The following is a 16,084-nucleotide window of genomic DNA, read 5'->3' on the forward strand; positions in this document are numbered from 1 at the left end:
TGGCATATTCCCAAAGCCGCACCAGAGTAGCCTGGATAAACGTTAAAAAGCCTGTATTCAGGGGTGCCTGACTGGCTCAGTCAGCAGTGACTCTTGATCTCAGGGTCTTGAGTTCAAGCCCCACATTGGGCACAGAGTCTACTTAAAAAACAAAACAAAACAAAACAAAAACAAGCTTGTATTCAGTTTTGACACTGATGGAGTTTTCCCCAGAAGAGTGTTCAGGTTTTGAGAGTTAATGTCAAGCAACAGAAACCCTCATGTTCACACAAAATGCTCCTAATGGATTCTGCTCCTTTAAATGTGGCTTGCCTGCCCTCTCTCTCCTTCCCCCCTCTCCCTTTCCCCCTTTCCTTCTCTCCCCCTGGCCTTGCTGCCCTCCTACCCCACCCACTCAGAATCCCCACAAGGTCTCATGCTTCAGCATAAGCCTGAGCCATTTTCTCCTACTTTCTCAGAGACTGCAAAACACTGGATTCTCCTGGAGAATCGTCCTCCTTAGAAGGCAGAAAATGGAGACATTGAAAATAATGACTATTACCCCTCTCCCACCACAAGAAGAACAGGGCTCCGTGACTGTGGTTGCAGAAAAGACCAGAGGCTTTGGAGTCAGTTCTTGGTTTGATCCTGGTATGGCCTCCCACTGGAACAGCGGTGGCAGACTTGGAGGGGAGGGGGGGGCACCTAGGGACAGTCTTGCTGGTGGCGGTACCAACATCGTGTGGTATAGCTTCTTGGCCTGGGTCTGTCTTACCGAGCTCCTCTTGAGCGCTGTGTGGAAGGCGAAAATCACTTTCCTGGCATCCTCATCCCTCAGGATGCTTTCTGTTTTGTTTTCCCAGGCACAGCACAGGGGGAAATAAATAAGGGAATCGACATCTGGGCAGTTCTGAAAGCAGAGAGTAAGGAGAAGCAGAAGTCAGTCTGGTGTCCTCAAACCCCAACCCCTCCACCTTGGGTTTGGGCTGCTTTACTAGTCACTTGCTTAATACGAAAAACAATTTGTTGGGTGAGTAGCAATGCCCATAAAGCTCTGGTATGTATTTGTGTTGCCTCTGACTCTCCCGTTGGGAAGCTGGTGAATGACGGGTGATGTGATGAGCACGTGCTTTTCCTTGTGTTAACAGCCAACATGTCCTGATGAGGATTCACCACGTGCCACACATCAGGCACAGTACTTTATAAGCATCATTTCATTTGTGGCTCTCCCTTTGGGGAATGTGTTTTTACATGTGATCTTATATGTTGTCCAGTATTATCATCACTCCTTTTAAGAGATGAATAGACTGAGGCTCAGAGAGTGAAGGTCCACTTCCTGGACCCTATAGCCAGCAAGTGAGCAGGCCAGGATGTGGCCCAAGCATCCCGACTGCAAGGCGTAGGGCTGGCTGGGAGTGGGGAGAAGAGAGATGAAGGGGAGCTGGTTCCACTCTTAGGGAGCCACAGTCCAGCCAGAGCCGGGTGCCAGGAAGGGCCTGTGTCTGGTCATTCATTCATGGAATTTGTGCTGTGGACCCGGTTTGGGGGATATCTGATGGCTTAAGACCCAATAGTTAAAAGTGCTTTCTTTGTGCTGGTCCTCTGAAAGCCTTCAGCTGGCTTTCAACTTTAATATAGTTTTAAACTATAAGCCCACTCGGAGGGAGGCGGTAAGTCAGTTGATTACAGTCCAGCGTGGTGTGTATACAGATGGAGTCTAATACAAGATGGTCTTCAATATTGGGCGGCCCCAAGCGCGCGTGTGGAATCGGTGAGGAGGAGGTGGCGCTGGAACTGGGTTCACGGGGGGCCTCTAGGTGGAGGAGGGCGTGGGGAGTGGCGGTGAGTGGGAGGTCTCCTGGCCCTCTGACCCAGAGGCGGGAGCAGGCTGTCCCTGTCGCGGGGCTGGGAGCTCTGCGAGGCTCTCATTAGTCAGCCGCGCGGGGAGGAGCCGGGTGACCCTAGGCTGGCTGGAGCCTCTGCGGCCATTAAACGCGGTCCCTTGGCGGCGCGCTGCCTCCCAAGTTCGAGAGGTGGGTGGAGCGGTCCTTTCCCGAACTTAAGGAAGGGTGAGGTGCTCGGGGTGGCTCTCCAGGTCCCGGACGGCCAAGTGGGAGACGGAGAAGTTGGGGGAGGCGGGCGTAAACAAGTCAGGGGGCAGCCCGCCGGCAGCCGCGCCCGCTGGCACCCGCGGGCGGGGAGCGCCACCGGGAGCAGGCGACACTGATCGTCCTTCCCCGGCTGCGCCGCCGCCTCTCAGGTGTCGGGTGAGCCTTCCCTGACCCTTCAAGGGATTCATCAGTTCGCGGCCAAGTTCAGGGGCAGGGAGGGGGTAGCGAGGACCTCGAAGAGTGAGCTGGTGGCCCTGGGAAGGGTCAGAGGAGAACCGCGCACCGTCTCCTTGCTAGAAGCCACGGTACCCTGGGGATCGGGGAACGCTGTTCCCTATTAATGACATAATGAATCCCTGCTCCCCCTGCCTCAGGGCTTTACGCAGCAGATACACCGAACTCCAGCCTGAAATTGAGAAGTCCACTGGACGAAAAAAGATGCGCGCGTCCATCGTAAGTGTGGGGCGGCGTGGGCCGGGGTGGGGGCTGTGTTTTAGTGGGGACTCATTGTCCTGGAGCCTGAGTTATTACTGGAGAGTGAGGATCCTGGAGGATGTGGGACCACACCTCCTGCAGCGGGTGGGCTTAAGGTGTTGGATGTGGGTTAGCCTGCTCCTGTCCAGATGTCTCAGTACTTACTCTTGCCTGGGCACCTGTCTGAAATTAATGCCAGGGCTGGCAGGACCTACAGGAGGAGGGAGGCAGCAAGGGGCGGCTTGCTTCGCCAAGGCCCTGTCCTGCTTCCCCCAGTCAGACCAGAACATCCCGGACTGGCTCCTGGGGCCAGATGTCTGGGGCTGGACCTGCTGCCCCAGCCCCTGCTTGGGTCTGACCTTTTCTCTGGGCTTTTTTGGTTTCAGCTGACTCACCCCATGACCAGCTCTGACAGCGATTTCTAGGCTTTCACTTTTACTTTTTCTAGTCTGTGATGTGGTTCAGAAATCATAAAGGGGCTTAGCAAATGCTTCCTTTCAACCTAGCAGAACCCTGAAGGATTCAGGGCACTGGCTGCTGATGTAGACCCACCTGGGGTTGTGTTCCTACACAGCACTTGGTTGGGGCACAAGCCTGCAGGGTGCTGTTCTGAGCATTTCCTGTCTGAAATCCACTCGGTTCCCCAGAATGAAGATTATAGGACTTCATACGTAGGACGTGCTCAGAATAGTGCTTCCCACACATAGTAAGTGCTCAACTGCAATTCACTCTTATTATTATTTCAATCCACAGAACTATGCCACCGGGACTGGCATCAGGGTGGACCTGGCGTATATGATGCCTCAAGTGGTCATTTTAAATATCCCTCTCCTTTATCTGACAACACTGTTTTCAATAATAATCATGAAATGGATAGTAATAATATCCAGAAAAGAAACAGTGAAAATTTTATTTTATTGAGGTTTGTATAGGAAACATGCCAGTGCAAAAGTAAAAAAAAAAGAAAAAAGAAGGTAAATATTATGGAGAAAAATAGGAAAAAGTAATGGATTGGGAGTTTTTAATTCGGGGCACCTGACTGGCTCAGTGAGCGGAGCCTGTGACTCTTGATCTCAGGGTTGTGGGTTTGAGCCCCATGTTGTAGAGATTGCTTAAAGATAAAATCTTTTTAAAAAGTTTTTAATTGCATGAATGTAGTTTTGAAAGAAAGCTCACTCTTGCATGTAGGTTGGTCACAGTCACGAATAATAGCAACATGACAGTTTCTGTTTTGGAACTTTTACTTCTGGAAAGTTGTCCGTGACTTTGTCAAGATTGATCTTTGCATATTCATGTTCCGTATTCAGCTGAGCTCGATTTGTCCATCCATCTTTGTTCACAGCTGACTGAAGAGCACTTTTTATTAATTTTAATTTCAAAAGCTCCTCTACATGAAACCACAGATATACAACTAGGGAAAGTCTTAAACATTAGGAGAGGTTTGTCAGAGATTCATAAAAATTACATTTCAGAATAAATTCCAGAAATTCCAATACTGTGTCTTAAAAAAAAATCAATCTAGTGCCTTTTAAATATCTCCACATGTGAAACATTTTCACTAAAACATCATCACCAGAAAATTAATCATAAGTTTTTAATCTTATTTGGTGAAATTCTCCCAAGTTTTCCTTCTTCTGAAGAAATCAGAGAAAATGGTTGAGTGATAGTGGGCACTGATATTTATTTAATCCATTGCTTTAGAATGAGTCTAGTTCTCGGTGAAAGGGATCCACTTCTCTTTTAGTTTCTTCTGGCACAGGGAGAGCTGACTCTTCTGTCTTCTGTGTTGACACATAGGAAAATGTAGGACCTTGAGAGTTGGCACATGAACCGTGCCCAGTGTGAGCTCGAACCCCTCTGAGCCACTTGGAACTTTCTGTTGGAACATTAGCTAAGTCTGTGTGTCCGCAGACTATAGAACTGGGTGTTCTCTGATCGAACTTCCATGTAGAAGACAAAGTTGTTTGTTTTTTTTTTTTAAAGACACAGCGAGAGAGGGAACACAAGCAGGGGGAGTGGGAGAGGGAGAAGCAGACTCCCACTGAGCAGGGAGCCCGATGTGGGGCTCCATCCCAGGACCCTGAGATCATGACCTGAGCTGAAGGCAGACGCTTACCCGACTGAGACACCCAGGCGCCCCAAGGTGTGTTCTTATTGTTTTAAAAATTTCTACAGACAACTTATTCCTATTTGCACCCAAGGAATACAGCTCCCACCTCCCCACTCTTTTGAGTGTGTGGCTGCCTGCCTCTTAGAGCTTGACAAATGTCATTTCTTATTAGAGCAGCTGCGTGGACCTCCTTGGGATGGAGAGCCTGCCTGTCTACTGTCCAGCCCGTGTTTCTCTGAGTCCTTTATTTTTATTTAAATTCAATTAATTAACATAATGTATTATTAGTTTCAGAGGTAGAGGTCAGTGATTCATCAGTTGCATATAACACCCAGTGCTCATTATATCACATGCCCTCCTTAATGCCCATCACCCAGTGACCCCATTCCCACACCCACCTCCCCTCCTGCAACCCTCAGTTTGTTTCCTGAGATTAAGAGTCTCTTATGGTTTGTCTCCCCCTCCAGTTTCATCTTGTTTCATTTTTCCCTCCCTTCCCCTATGATCCTCTATCTTGTTTCTCAAATTCCTCATATCAGTGAGATCATATGATAATTGTCTTTCTCTAATTGACTTATTTAGTTTAGCATAATACCCTCTAGTCCCATCCACGTCGTTGCAAATGGCAAGATTTCATTTTTTTGATGGCTGCATAATATTCTGTTGTATACATATCCCACATCTTTTTATCCATTCATCTGTTGATGGACATCTGGGCTCTTTTCATAGTTTGGCTATTGTGGACATTGCTGCTATAAACATCGGGGTGCAGGAGCCCCTTCAGATCACTACCTTTGTGTCTTTGGGGTAAATACCCAGTAGTGCAATTGCTGGGTCATAGGGTAGCTCTATTTTCAACTTTCTGAGGAATGTCCATACTGTTTTCCAGAGTGGCCACACCAGCTCGCATTCCCACCAATAGTGTACGAGGGCTCCCCTTTTCTCTGAGCCCTTTAGTCAAGCCTGTGATTCTTCCTGGTCAGTGCCAGAGCTGACCATTCTCTCCTCTCCGTGTTCCAAATTTGCTTAGAACAAGCGGGCCAAATTTGCCTCTGCTTCTCCAGCCCTGCTGTCCTTAAACCTATGGCTAGCTGCTGGGGAAGTGCATATCCAGAGTGAAACTGAGGCTCCAGAATATCGGTACTGAACTGGGCCCTTGGGTCCTCTAAACAACAGAAATCAGTAAGAGGCCAACCAGGAGCTGCAGGCAAGGCTTTACTGGGCTTTGTGCTCAAGCACAAGGGAGGCGGCAGAAGGAAAGAATTCTCTGACTCCCCAGAGGAGAGGTCAGGGAGGGTTTGTAAAAGAAATGTAGGTGGGGAAAGGGTGCCTTGGAAGCAGGAAGTGGAGGATTTATTCACACCTGTGCACTTAAAGGTCATGCTTCTTCCTGTGTCCCATGTCTAATTAGCATGTTAAGTCTCCACCCCCTTGGCCTGATTTTTGAGTATTATAATGAGAAGACAAGTCTGTGAGAGTTCAGCACTGGGATCCGCCCATCTTGGTGCAGACTGGTTTGGTCCGGTCTTGGCCAGTCTTTGTAGTAAGCATCTTCCCTTCAGTAAGCGCCTTCCCTCTGAATTCCTGCAAGTTGGGCTCCTCAAGAGGCACAGAGTTTTAGCTTTTTTCTTCTTTCCTTACGAAGGCCCCCAGGGAGTTCTGGATTTCACGGTCAGGGTTGAAGGGACATGAGTCCAGTTCCTGCTCTGTCTCAATAGGAGGACACTGATGGGCCTACTCTGATCTCTGACTCTGGACTCCCTTGTGACAACTTTGTGAGCCTCTCAGTTCGCCTGATGTTCTGACAGATCTCTACAGTGCTTGTTAAGGTGCTAAGGGACAGGGACGATAGCTCCAGGCCCTGCAGGGAGTCATCCACATTCCAGAGGGGCCCTGTCGGGGCTGGGCTTCCTGGAGGCTGCAAACCTCCAGTGAGAACACTGTGCCAGGCTGGTTGCTGGGTGTGGCTGGTGGGCTGGGCATGGAGCCTGATCCCTGTTCCCATGGGCTCAGCTCAACAATTATAGTCCCCTGAGAAAACCGGGCCGTGGCCCGTGGAAGCGGCAGCAACACTGTTTGCTGGAGTGTCCTCTTGAAGGATCAGTAGGACTTTGCCCGTGAATAGCCAAGGGCATTTCTGGCCCAGAGAAGCGTGATGTAGAGGCAAAGCTCACCTTGCGGGTTGTTACCGGAAGTCAGTACCTGCATGCAAACTCCTGGGTATATTGGAAAGAATTTGGCCCTTGGATTCAGGAAGACCTACAGTGGAATCCTGGCCCGGCTTCTTGGGGAGCTCTGAGAACTTGGGCAAGTTACTTCCCATCTCTGTGCTGTTTCCTGACTTGTAAAAAATAGGGCGGCTGTGAAGAATTCCAGATAGCTCGTGTGTGCGAGGTGCCGGGTGGCGGCGGTGGCCGTGGTGGTTTCCAGATGAGTTAGGAGGCAATCCTGATTCATGTGGAGTGAGGCTGGACTCATACATCGCACCGGTCTCGGGCCTGGAGGTCAAGAACCTGGGAGGCCCCATAAGTTTTGCCTCCTTTTTCTAGGCTGCTCATGACCTTCGGGGCCACAGGGGCTGGACCTGGAACCCATTGGAGCTGCCCCTGTTCCTCTCCCAGCAACTGGCAAGGGAAGAGGCGATACATCAGCCCAGTCCCTCCTCTACCTTCTCTCTGGGGCTGAGGCTGGGGGCTGTGGGCAGTCAGGCCTCCGGTCATGCTTCCTGCATGCACCCAGCCCGGGGCACAGGGTCTCAACCCTCTCCCAGGTACTTGGTTTTACAGCTTTTGCCCCATGATCGCATTTATTCCTCACATAGACTCTGCTGCATGGGTCTGCATGGCCCCATTGTACCAGAGAAGCTCAGAGAGGTTCAGGGACTCCTGAAGGTCACACAGCGGTAGAGCAGAGAGGGGCAGAATCTTGGGTGGACATGGGCTCTGCTTCTGAAAACGCAGCCTTGGATAGACAGGATTGATGCCCAGCCCCTCACAGGTTTCTTCTCTTCCTCAAACCTTGGTACCAGAGTCCCAGCTCTTTGCTAGAAAGTCCCCTCTTGGCATCCACACTGGACCTCGTAATTTTCCAGGAGTTTCTCCAGAGCATCAGGAATGAAGGGGCTGAGATTGGAATTTCCACACTCCCCACAACATGTGATTTTGGGAACAAGGAGAACCTGCTCTCAGGCTGGGTTTCCCAATCTCCACGGCATCTCCAGCTGGTCCTGGAACTGAGAACTTTCCAAATCAAACATACCGAAAACATACCCAAGGAGAGGGGCAGCAAAAACTGCCGTGTACAGAAGTCTTCCTTTGTGCCAGGCGGTATTTGCTGAGTGTTTTGTAGGTATTAACCTATTTGATCCTCAGGACAACCCCATGAGTTATTCCATTTTACAGCTGGGGAAACCGAGGCTGGGAGAAGTTGGGTAACTTGTCCAAGGCTGTCCAGTTAGGAAGTAGCAGAGCCCAAATTTGAACCCATGCTGTCTGGCTCTGGAGCCCCAAGCTGTAGTCAGTAGACTTTTTTTTTTTTTTTAATGTTTTATTTATTTATTCGTGAGAGAGAGAGAGAGAGAGAGGCAGAGGGAGAAGCAGGCTCCCCGCCTAGCAGGGAGCCCGATGCGGGACTTGATCCCAGGACCCTGGGATCATGACCTGAGCCGAAGGCAGAGGCTTAACCATCTGAGCCACCCAGGCGCCCCATCAGTAGGCTTTTTAATGAAAACGAAAGCCATCTGGATTTAGACATGCTCATGAGTCATGCTCAGTAGCCTACTTCCTGTATTTTTTTGTACATCTGAAATATTTCATTCAAAAAAACCAAAATTGCAAAGCTCTGACCGATGAGGCTAAATGGGGTCAGATGTGTGTGAGTTGGAGCACTTCCATAGTGGCCTCGAATTAAAGAAAAAGATTCTTTTTTAAAACATCTATTTTATTTATTCTTTTTAAGTAGGCTCCCCTCCCAACATGGGGCTCGAACTCACGACCCCAGAGTCGCACACTCCACTGACTGAGCCAGCCAGGCGCCCTGAGAAACACATTCTTTTTGTTTTGTTTCACTGCTTGGGTTGAAAATTCTTCTGCAAGTGCTGTCGCTGTGCTCTCTGGTCCTGTCCAGCGCCCACAGCTGAGGGTCTCAAACTGGATCGGAGCTGCAGGGGTGAATGTGGATGACTATGCAGGGGCTGCAGACGGAGTTGTCTGCTGGAGGGCTCGGCTGTCTCCTTTCTCCCTGCAGTGGGGGAAGAGGCTGGGGCTCCAGCTGCCCCGTTGCCACTTTCAGGCTGACTCTGGGTAAGCGACCTCATCTCCCTTAGCCTCAGTTTCCCCACCTGCAAAATGAGGTATGTCTGCTCATCTCAGCCTGATGTTCAGGGTCACGGCTCTCTCCCCTCAGATACCCTCTCCCCTGGTTCTCACTCTGGGCTGCACGGCAGGACCACCTGGAAGCTTTAAAAAAAATGCCCCCACGGGCACCGAGAGATCCCCTCACAGCTGTGCTTCTGCTTCAGTCTGCCCCGCACCCCTGCTTCCCTGTCTCCATCCTCCCCCGTAAGGCCACTCCCTCCTCACCACCTTCTCTGATTGCCGGAGGATGTGAGGGTTCAGAGTATAGGACTCGGATTTGAATTCTACCCATAGCACATATATGGTCCCTCTCGCCTCTCAGGACTTCCACAAACATCTCAGGTGCTGCTGCCTTTTCTAGCATCATCGGCGGCTCCTCTCCCCCTCCCCCCTTACGCCCATTCGGCCGGACTTTGGTGTCCAACTCCGATAGGAGCTGCACTCATAAAGGCCACCGTGACCCTCACCCTAGAGCACACTCCTGACCTCCAGAGGCCCGTATTCAGCTGCCTTCCTGGCCTCTCCACTTGGCTCCGCGGAGCCCGGTTAACCCCAGCGCCCAAGCAGGGGCGCCCGCTCCTCCCTAGCCTGCTCTGTCCGCAGCCTGCTCATCCTGCCTCCCACTTGCTCTGGCCAGAAACCCTGGGGTGATCTTTGCCTCCACTTCCCTTCACGCCCACCTCATTCCATCAGCAAATCCTGTCGGTTTGACCTTCATAGAAATCCAGAACCCGTTACTTGCCATCCCCGCTGCCCCGTCTCGTCTGAGCCATCCACACCACTCTCCATCCTGCATTCAACACCTCTCCTCCTTCACCCCCTCCACTCCAGCCACACTGGCCTCCGGGCTGCTCCTCAAACACGCTCCCACCTGGGGCCGTTGCTCAGGCTGTTCCCTCTGCCTGGATGTTCCAGATCTCTGCAGGGCCCACTGTCTGCCTTCCCTGACCCCTCATTTAATATTGCAGTCTCTGCCCCCACCCCGTCCCCTCCAGCTCCTTTAACACTGCTCTACATTTTCTTTCTTTTTTGTTTTTATTTGGTATCTCTTCCAATGTTCTGGATGATTTACTTATTTACTGAGGCTTCAAATAAACTAAAAAAAAAAAATTTCTGTCTCTCTCCCTGGTACTGAGCAAAAGCTCATGAAGGCAGGGATCTTTACTTTGATCATAGACACAGCGCAGGTGCCCAGGTTGGTGCCTGGCGTCTAGCTCTGTGAGCATCTGTTGGGTGAAGGAGCAAATGAATGAGTCCCCTGACCCTCCCAGGCAGAGGTGGGCATGCCCAAGGTGAAGGGATTCTCAAGGGGAGGCCGCTTACACCACTGCCCTAGGGTGGGGCAGACTATTTGTTAAAAGTGCACGGTGATTCTGCAAGCACGCCAGCAAGCCCCTCTCCTCTAATTTGTGCGCAGGCTCGTGTCCGAGAACCACAGCTTGGGATGAAGGCTGCAGGCTCGGGGTCAGGAACCCAGTGGGTCCTAGAGCAGAGTTAGAGCACATCGCACACCATTATTGCCTTTGTCATTGTCCCCACTCCCTCTGCTTTTCCCAGAACGCCTGTCATTTGAGTTTAAAAGAAGAGTTTAAAGATACTTGGCAGGTGGAATGAATAGATCGGCATATTTGTGATAAAGCAAATGCAGTAACATAAGAGTAGTATCTAAGTGTTTGGGTATACAGATATTCACTAAACAACGCTTTCAGTTTTGAACGCTTGAGACTTTAAATTGTATGTTTGAAAATGTTTCTTAATACAATGTCAGGAAGCATGCTCTGAACTTAAAAACACTCATTGCAGGAAAGCTGGAAAATACAGATAAAGAGAAGGAAGCAAAATAATTCCAGTAACCATCCCAGCACCCAGAGGGATTCTCTGTGAAGATGTTGGTGTATATCTTTCTAGTCTTTTTGTCGTGTGTATTTATTTTGTTACAGAGTAGTAATGGTGTAGATTACCCCAAATTGAACACACTGATGTTTGTCAGGTTTTGTGTTGTGTGTGTGTGTGTGTGATTCTAAAATGAATATACGTATATTTAAACATTTTGGAGGGCACCTGGGTGGCTCAGTTGGTTAAGCTACTGCCTTCGGCTCAGGTCATGATCCTGGAGTCCTGAGATCGAGTCCCGCATCAGACTCCCTGCTCAGCGGGGAGTCTGCTTCTCTCTCTGCTGCTCCCCCTGTTTGTGTGTGTGTGCTCTCTCTCTCTCTATCTCTCTGACAAATAAATAAAATCTTTAAAAAAAAATAAACATTTTGGAAAACTAGAAAAGAATTAAAAAGAAAATTAATACCCCAGATGTCACCGACTGGTAATAAACAGTTTACATTTTGGTGTATTTCCACAACTTTTCTATATGTGCTTTCTTTTTTTTTTTTAAAGATTTTTTATTTATTTATTTGACAGAGAGAGACACAGCGAGAGAGGGAACACAAGCAGGAGGAGTAGGAGGGGGAGAAGCAGGCTTCCTGCTGAGCAGGGAGCCAGATGCGGGGCTTGATCCCAGGACCCTGGGATCATGACCTGAGCCGAAGGCAGACGCTTAACGACTGAGCCACCCAGGTGCCCCTGTGCTTTCTTTTTTAAACAAAGTTTAAAAAATATACTATTTTGTATAAAGCCTTTTCATTAACCATTATGTAATGGGCATTTATTATCATTAAGTATTCTTTTAAAATAAAACTTTAAAACATAACATATAGTATCCTAGTATAAAAATATTGCAAGAATAAAATAATCTTTTTACGTAGGATTTTTAGGTATCTGATGTTTTGCCATTGGATGTCACTTTTTGATGGACAACTTTTGTGGGCATTTCAGATTATTTCCTTAAGATCTAGTCTATAAATGGAAATTGGGTCAAAGAGTATGAATATTTTTAAGGTTAGTGAGACAGATTGCCAAATTGCCTTTCAGAAAAGTTATACTGGTTTTTATTTGCATCAGCAATGAATGATGGTATGTGTTTATCTTTTCTTATATTTAATATTGGTATTTTAATTTCCCCCCAAAACCAGTTTTTAATTTGCATTTACTTGATTACTTGTGAGGTAGAATATATTTACTTATATTAGTGGTAATATATATTTCTTCTTTTTATAAGGTTTTTTTTTTTTTTAAGATTTTATTTATTTATTTGAGAGAGAGAGTGAGAGAGAGAGAGAGCACAAGAGGGAGGAGCGGGAGAGGGAGAAGCAGACTCCCCGCCGAGCAGGGAGCCCGACGCGGGACTCGATCCCGGGACTCCAGGATCATGACCTGAGGCGAAGGCAGTCGCTTAACCAACTGAGCCACCCAGGCGCCCTATTTCTTCTTTTTAAATTACTTATCATGCCCTTTGTCTACTTTTTTCTATTTTGGTATTTACATCTTTTTTATTGGTTCATAAAAACTTTTAAAGATATTAACTGTTTTTCTGTCATTTTCTTCCAGTTGATCATGGTAGTTTGTGGTGTTTTATTTTGTTTTTTTCCAATGCATAGAATGTCTGGCTCATTTGGCTGTGAGTAACAAGCAACCCACTTAAGCTAGCTCAAGTAAAGAAATTTTAGTTTTAGTTTTAGTTTTAGTTTAAGGACATGTGGAGGTTCATAGGATGAGACCTGCTTGCCTTCTTCAGGTCCAGCTGGCTGAGGTGGGAGGCGTTGGTCACAGGGTATGAAATATGGCGGCTGCCTAGGCAACTGGGATTGCAGGCAATCATTTTCCCTTAAAAGGGAGCATGAACATAACAGGCAATGATAGAAACTTCTAATAGTAAGACCTTTAACATTTTTTAAATTGTAAAACCTTTTACCCTTTTCCTTTGTGGCTTTTATCCTTTGAGTCTCTTTATTCTAAGATCTGATATATATGTATCTATATTATTTTAAAATTTATTTATGGTTTTAGTCAACAAAACAAAGAGGCAACCCACAGAATGGGAGAAGATATTTGCTAATGACACTACAGACAAAGGGACGATATCCAAGATCTATAAAGAACTTCTCATACTCAACACTCAAAAACAAATAATCCAGTCAATAAATGGGCAGAAGACATGAACAGACACTTCTCCAAAGAAGACATACAAATGGCTAAAGACACATGAAAAAATGTTCATCATCATTAGCCATCAGGGAAATCCAAATCAAAACCACACTGAGATACCACCTTACACCAGTTAGAATGGCAAAAATTGACAAGGCAAGAAACAACAAATGTTGGAGAGGTTGTGGAGAAAGGGGAACCCTCTTGGGGTGGGAATGCAAGTTGGTACAGCTACTGTGGAAAACAGTGTGGAGGTTCCTCAAAAAATTAAAAATAGAGCTACCCTATGACCCAGCAATTGCACTCCTGGGTATTTACCCCAAAGACACAGATGTAGTGAAAAGAAGGGCCATATGCACCCCAATGTTCATAGCAGCAATGTCCGCAATAGCCAAACTGTGGAAAGAGCCGAGATGCCCTTCAACAGACGAATGGATAAAGAAGATGTGATCCATATATACACTGGAATATTACTCAGCCATCAGAAAGGATGAATACCCAACTTTCACATCAACATGTATGGGACTGGAGGAGATTATGCTAAGTGAAATAAGTCAAGCAGAGAAAGTTAATTATCATATGGTTTCACTTATTTGTGGAACATAAGGAATAGCATGGAGGACATTAGGAGAAGGAAGGGAAAAATGAAGGGGGGGAAACTGGAGGGGGAGATGAACCATGAGAGATGATGGACTCTGAGAAACAAACTGAGGGTTTCAGAGGGGAGGGGGGGTGGGTGATGGGTTAGCCCAGTGATGGGTACTAAGGGGGGCACGTACTGCATGGAGCACTGGGTGTTACACACAAACAATGAATCATGGAACAGTACATCAAAAACTAATGATGTACTGTCTGGTGACAGAACATAATAAAAAAAAAGAAAATAAATAAAATTTATTTATGGTTTTTTATATTTATATATAAATGTTACTGATTTTTAAGCATCATTAACATGGTCATATTTACAGGTTCCAGGTGGGAGATAGTTTCAAGAGGTTTTGGTGACAGATAATATACACCTTTTCCAATTAAAAAACTTCAAGCTCGGGGCGCCTGGGTGGCTTAGTCGGTAAAGCAACTTGCTCTTGGTTTCGGCTCAGGTCATGATCTCAGGATCCTGAGATTGAGCCCTGTGTCAGGCTCTGCGCTCAGTGAGGAGTCTGCTTGAGATTCTCTCTCTCTCTCTCTCCCTCTGCCCCTCTCCCCTACCCCCATGCTCTCTCTCACTCTCACTTTAAAATAAATAAATAAATCCTTAAAAGTATTTAAAAAAAATAAACAAGATAAACAACTTCAAGCTCATCAACACAAGGGACTTTTTTTCTCCATCTAAAAAGCTTTAAAAATTTTTATTATAGAAGTAACTCATATTAGTAAAAAAAAGAAACAAGATAAAATGTAAGAGTCTGAATCCCAAACCCCCACTGTATATAATATACAACAATTTGGTGTATTTTCCTCAGATCATGCATAGTGCATAGTACATTTTGCTTATAAATGTAGAAAAAATGTATTTTGTTTTATTTTAATTTTTTTAAATGTATTTTAAGCAAAAATGGGATAATGTTTTTCAACGTGCTTTTTCCAACCAGTTCCGCGTCTGCTCACATAAATCCACCTTGTTTTCTCTAACGGCTCTATGAATGTATGTACATATGGATGTAGGATAATTTATTTAATCGGTTCTTATAAATGGTTATTTAGGTTGTTTTCCCAATAATTTTGGAGGCCAGAAATTGTTCCTCAGTTTGCTTGCTAAGGAAAATGGTTGTTATGCAGTTCTTTGTAACCCTGCTTTTGTGGAAAGGATAAAGGCCTTTTGTTCTGAAATCCCATGGGCACAGAGTCTCAGCTTTGCCATTGTTAGCGCCTGCGTTCCAAGTTGCGTAGTTGAGGCCTGGTTACTGTGCGGGCTGGGGATCCCCTGAGCCCTGCCCTGGAGAGGGAATTCTCTTCCTGGAGCCTCCTGCTGGCCCCCTTCTTCCTAGAGGAAGAACCACCTGGCAATGAATCCCCGGGACTGTGGATCAAGCTGAGTAACGGAGGCATCACAGTCCATCCTTTTATAGCAGGACCTGGCAAGCTTTTTCTGTAAAAGGCCAGACAGTGGAAGATTTTAGGGTTTGCAGGTCACACGGTCTCCATTACAACTCTTCAACTCACCTGCTGTAGAGAGAAAGCAGCCCAGGACAAGATGTAAATGAATGGGGTGTGGCCGTGTGCCAATAAAGCTTTGTGGACGCTGAAGTTTGAATTTCATAAAATTTCATGTGTCACAGATCATCCTTCCTCTTTTGACTTCCCCCAACCATTTTCAAAATGTAAAAACATTCTTAGCTTGCATACAAAAATAAGCAGAGGCACCAATTTGGCTCCTGGGCTGCAGTTCTCATACTTCTAATTTTATAACCTAGTTCCTTGAGTTCTTCACTTTGATTCAGCTGAGTTGGCTCATGTGTATCATTAAGTTATTGTTTCTCTAGTTGGATTTTATGATAGAGGGTGACGTCATTCATATTCTCAGTTCATGACACCCTGTCCTCACTGGTCCCTACAAGACCCCCTCTCTTGCGGGTTTTTGGTTTTGTTTTGTTTTGTTTTGGTCCCTTTGTATCATCATGCCTTCCTCCGTCTTCCCAGGGGCCAGCACCGTGATGTATTTAATGTGTGTTCTTTAGTCCATATGCTTCTGTTCTTGTTCTTGTTGGTTTTTTAAAATGATGTTTTCAGGTATGGTTCTTATAAGATGTGTATCATTGGTTTGCGTGTGTGTATCTTTAATTGATATAAATGGTGTTGCATTGCAGAGCTCATTCTCATTTTTCAACTTAGCTCCGTCTCTAAAAGATTATCGCTGTTGCCATGTGAAAATCGAGTCCTTGCACTAGTTAGAAACTCGTGGGCGGGGCTCCCCAGATGAGTCTACCACCTTTCACTTCATTTTTTTTTTTTAAGATTTTATTTATTCATTTGAGAGAGAGAGAGAGAGACAGAGAGCATGAGCAGTGGGGGAGAAGCAG

At 46.7% G+C, this 16,084-nt stretch overlaps 1 protein-coding gene across 3 annotated transcripts in view; it reads left to right on the forward strand.

Moving 5' to 3' along the window:
- The first annotated feature begins 1,862 nt into the window (after positions 1 to 1,862).
- Positions 1,863 to 16,084, forward strand: part of PLAAT3 (phospholipase A and acyltransferase 3) — a 32,987-nt gene continuing 18,765 nt past the window's right edge. Inside the window, exons 1-2 of one of the 3 annotated variants that reach the window (XM_045893447.3) lie at positions 1,863 to 2,012; positions 2,465 to 2,543. In XM_045893447.3, coding sequence (XP_045749403.1) covers positions 2,529 to 2,543 — 15 coding nt within the window. In that variant the 5' untranslated portion in view covers positions 1,863 to 2,012; positions 2,465 to 2,528. The other 2 variants (XM_045893450.3, XM_045893448.3) reach the window with 2 other exon arrangements.

The sequence above is a fragment of the Mirounga angustirostris genome, unplaced genomic scaffold (genome assembly GCF_029215605.1).
Source record: "Mirounga angustirostris isolate CCGP_5_RB_7025 unplaced genomic scaffold, mMirAng1.0.hap1 SCAF_13, whole genome shotgun sequence".
Taxonomy (NCBI): Eukaryota; Metazoa; Chordata; class Mammalia; order Carnivora; family Phocidae; genus Mirounga; species Mirounga angustirostris.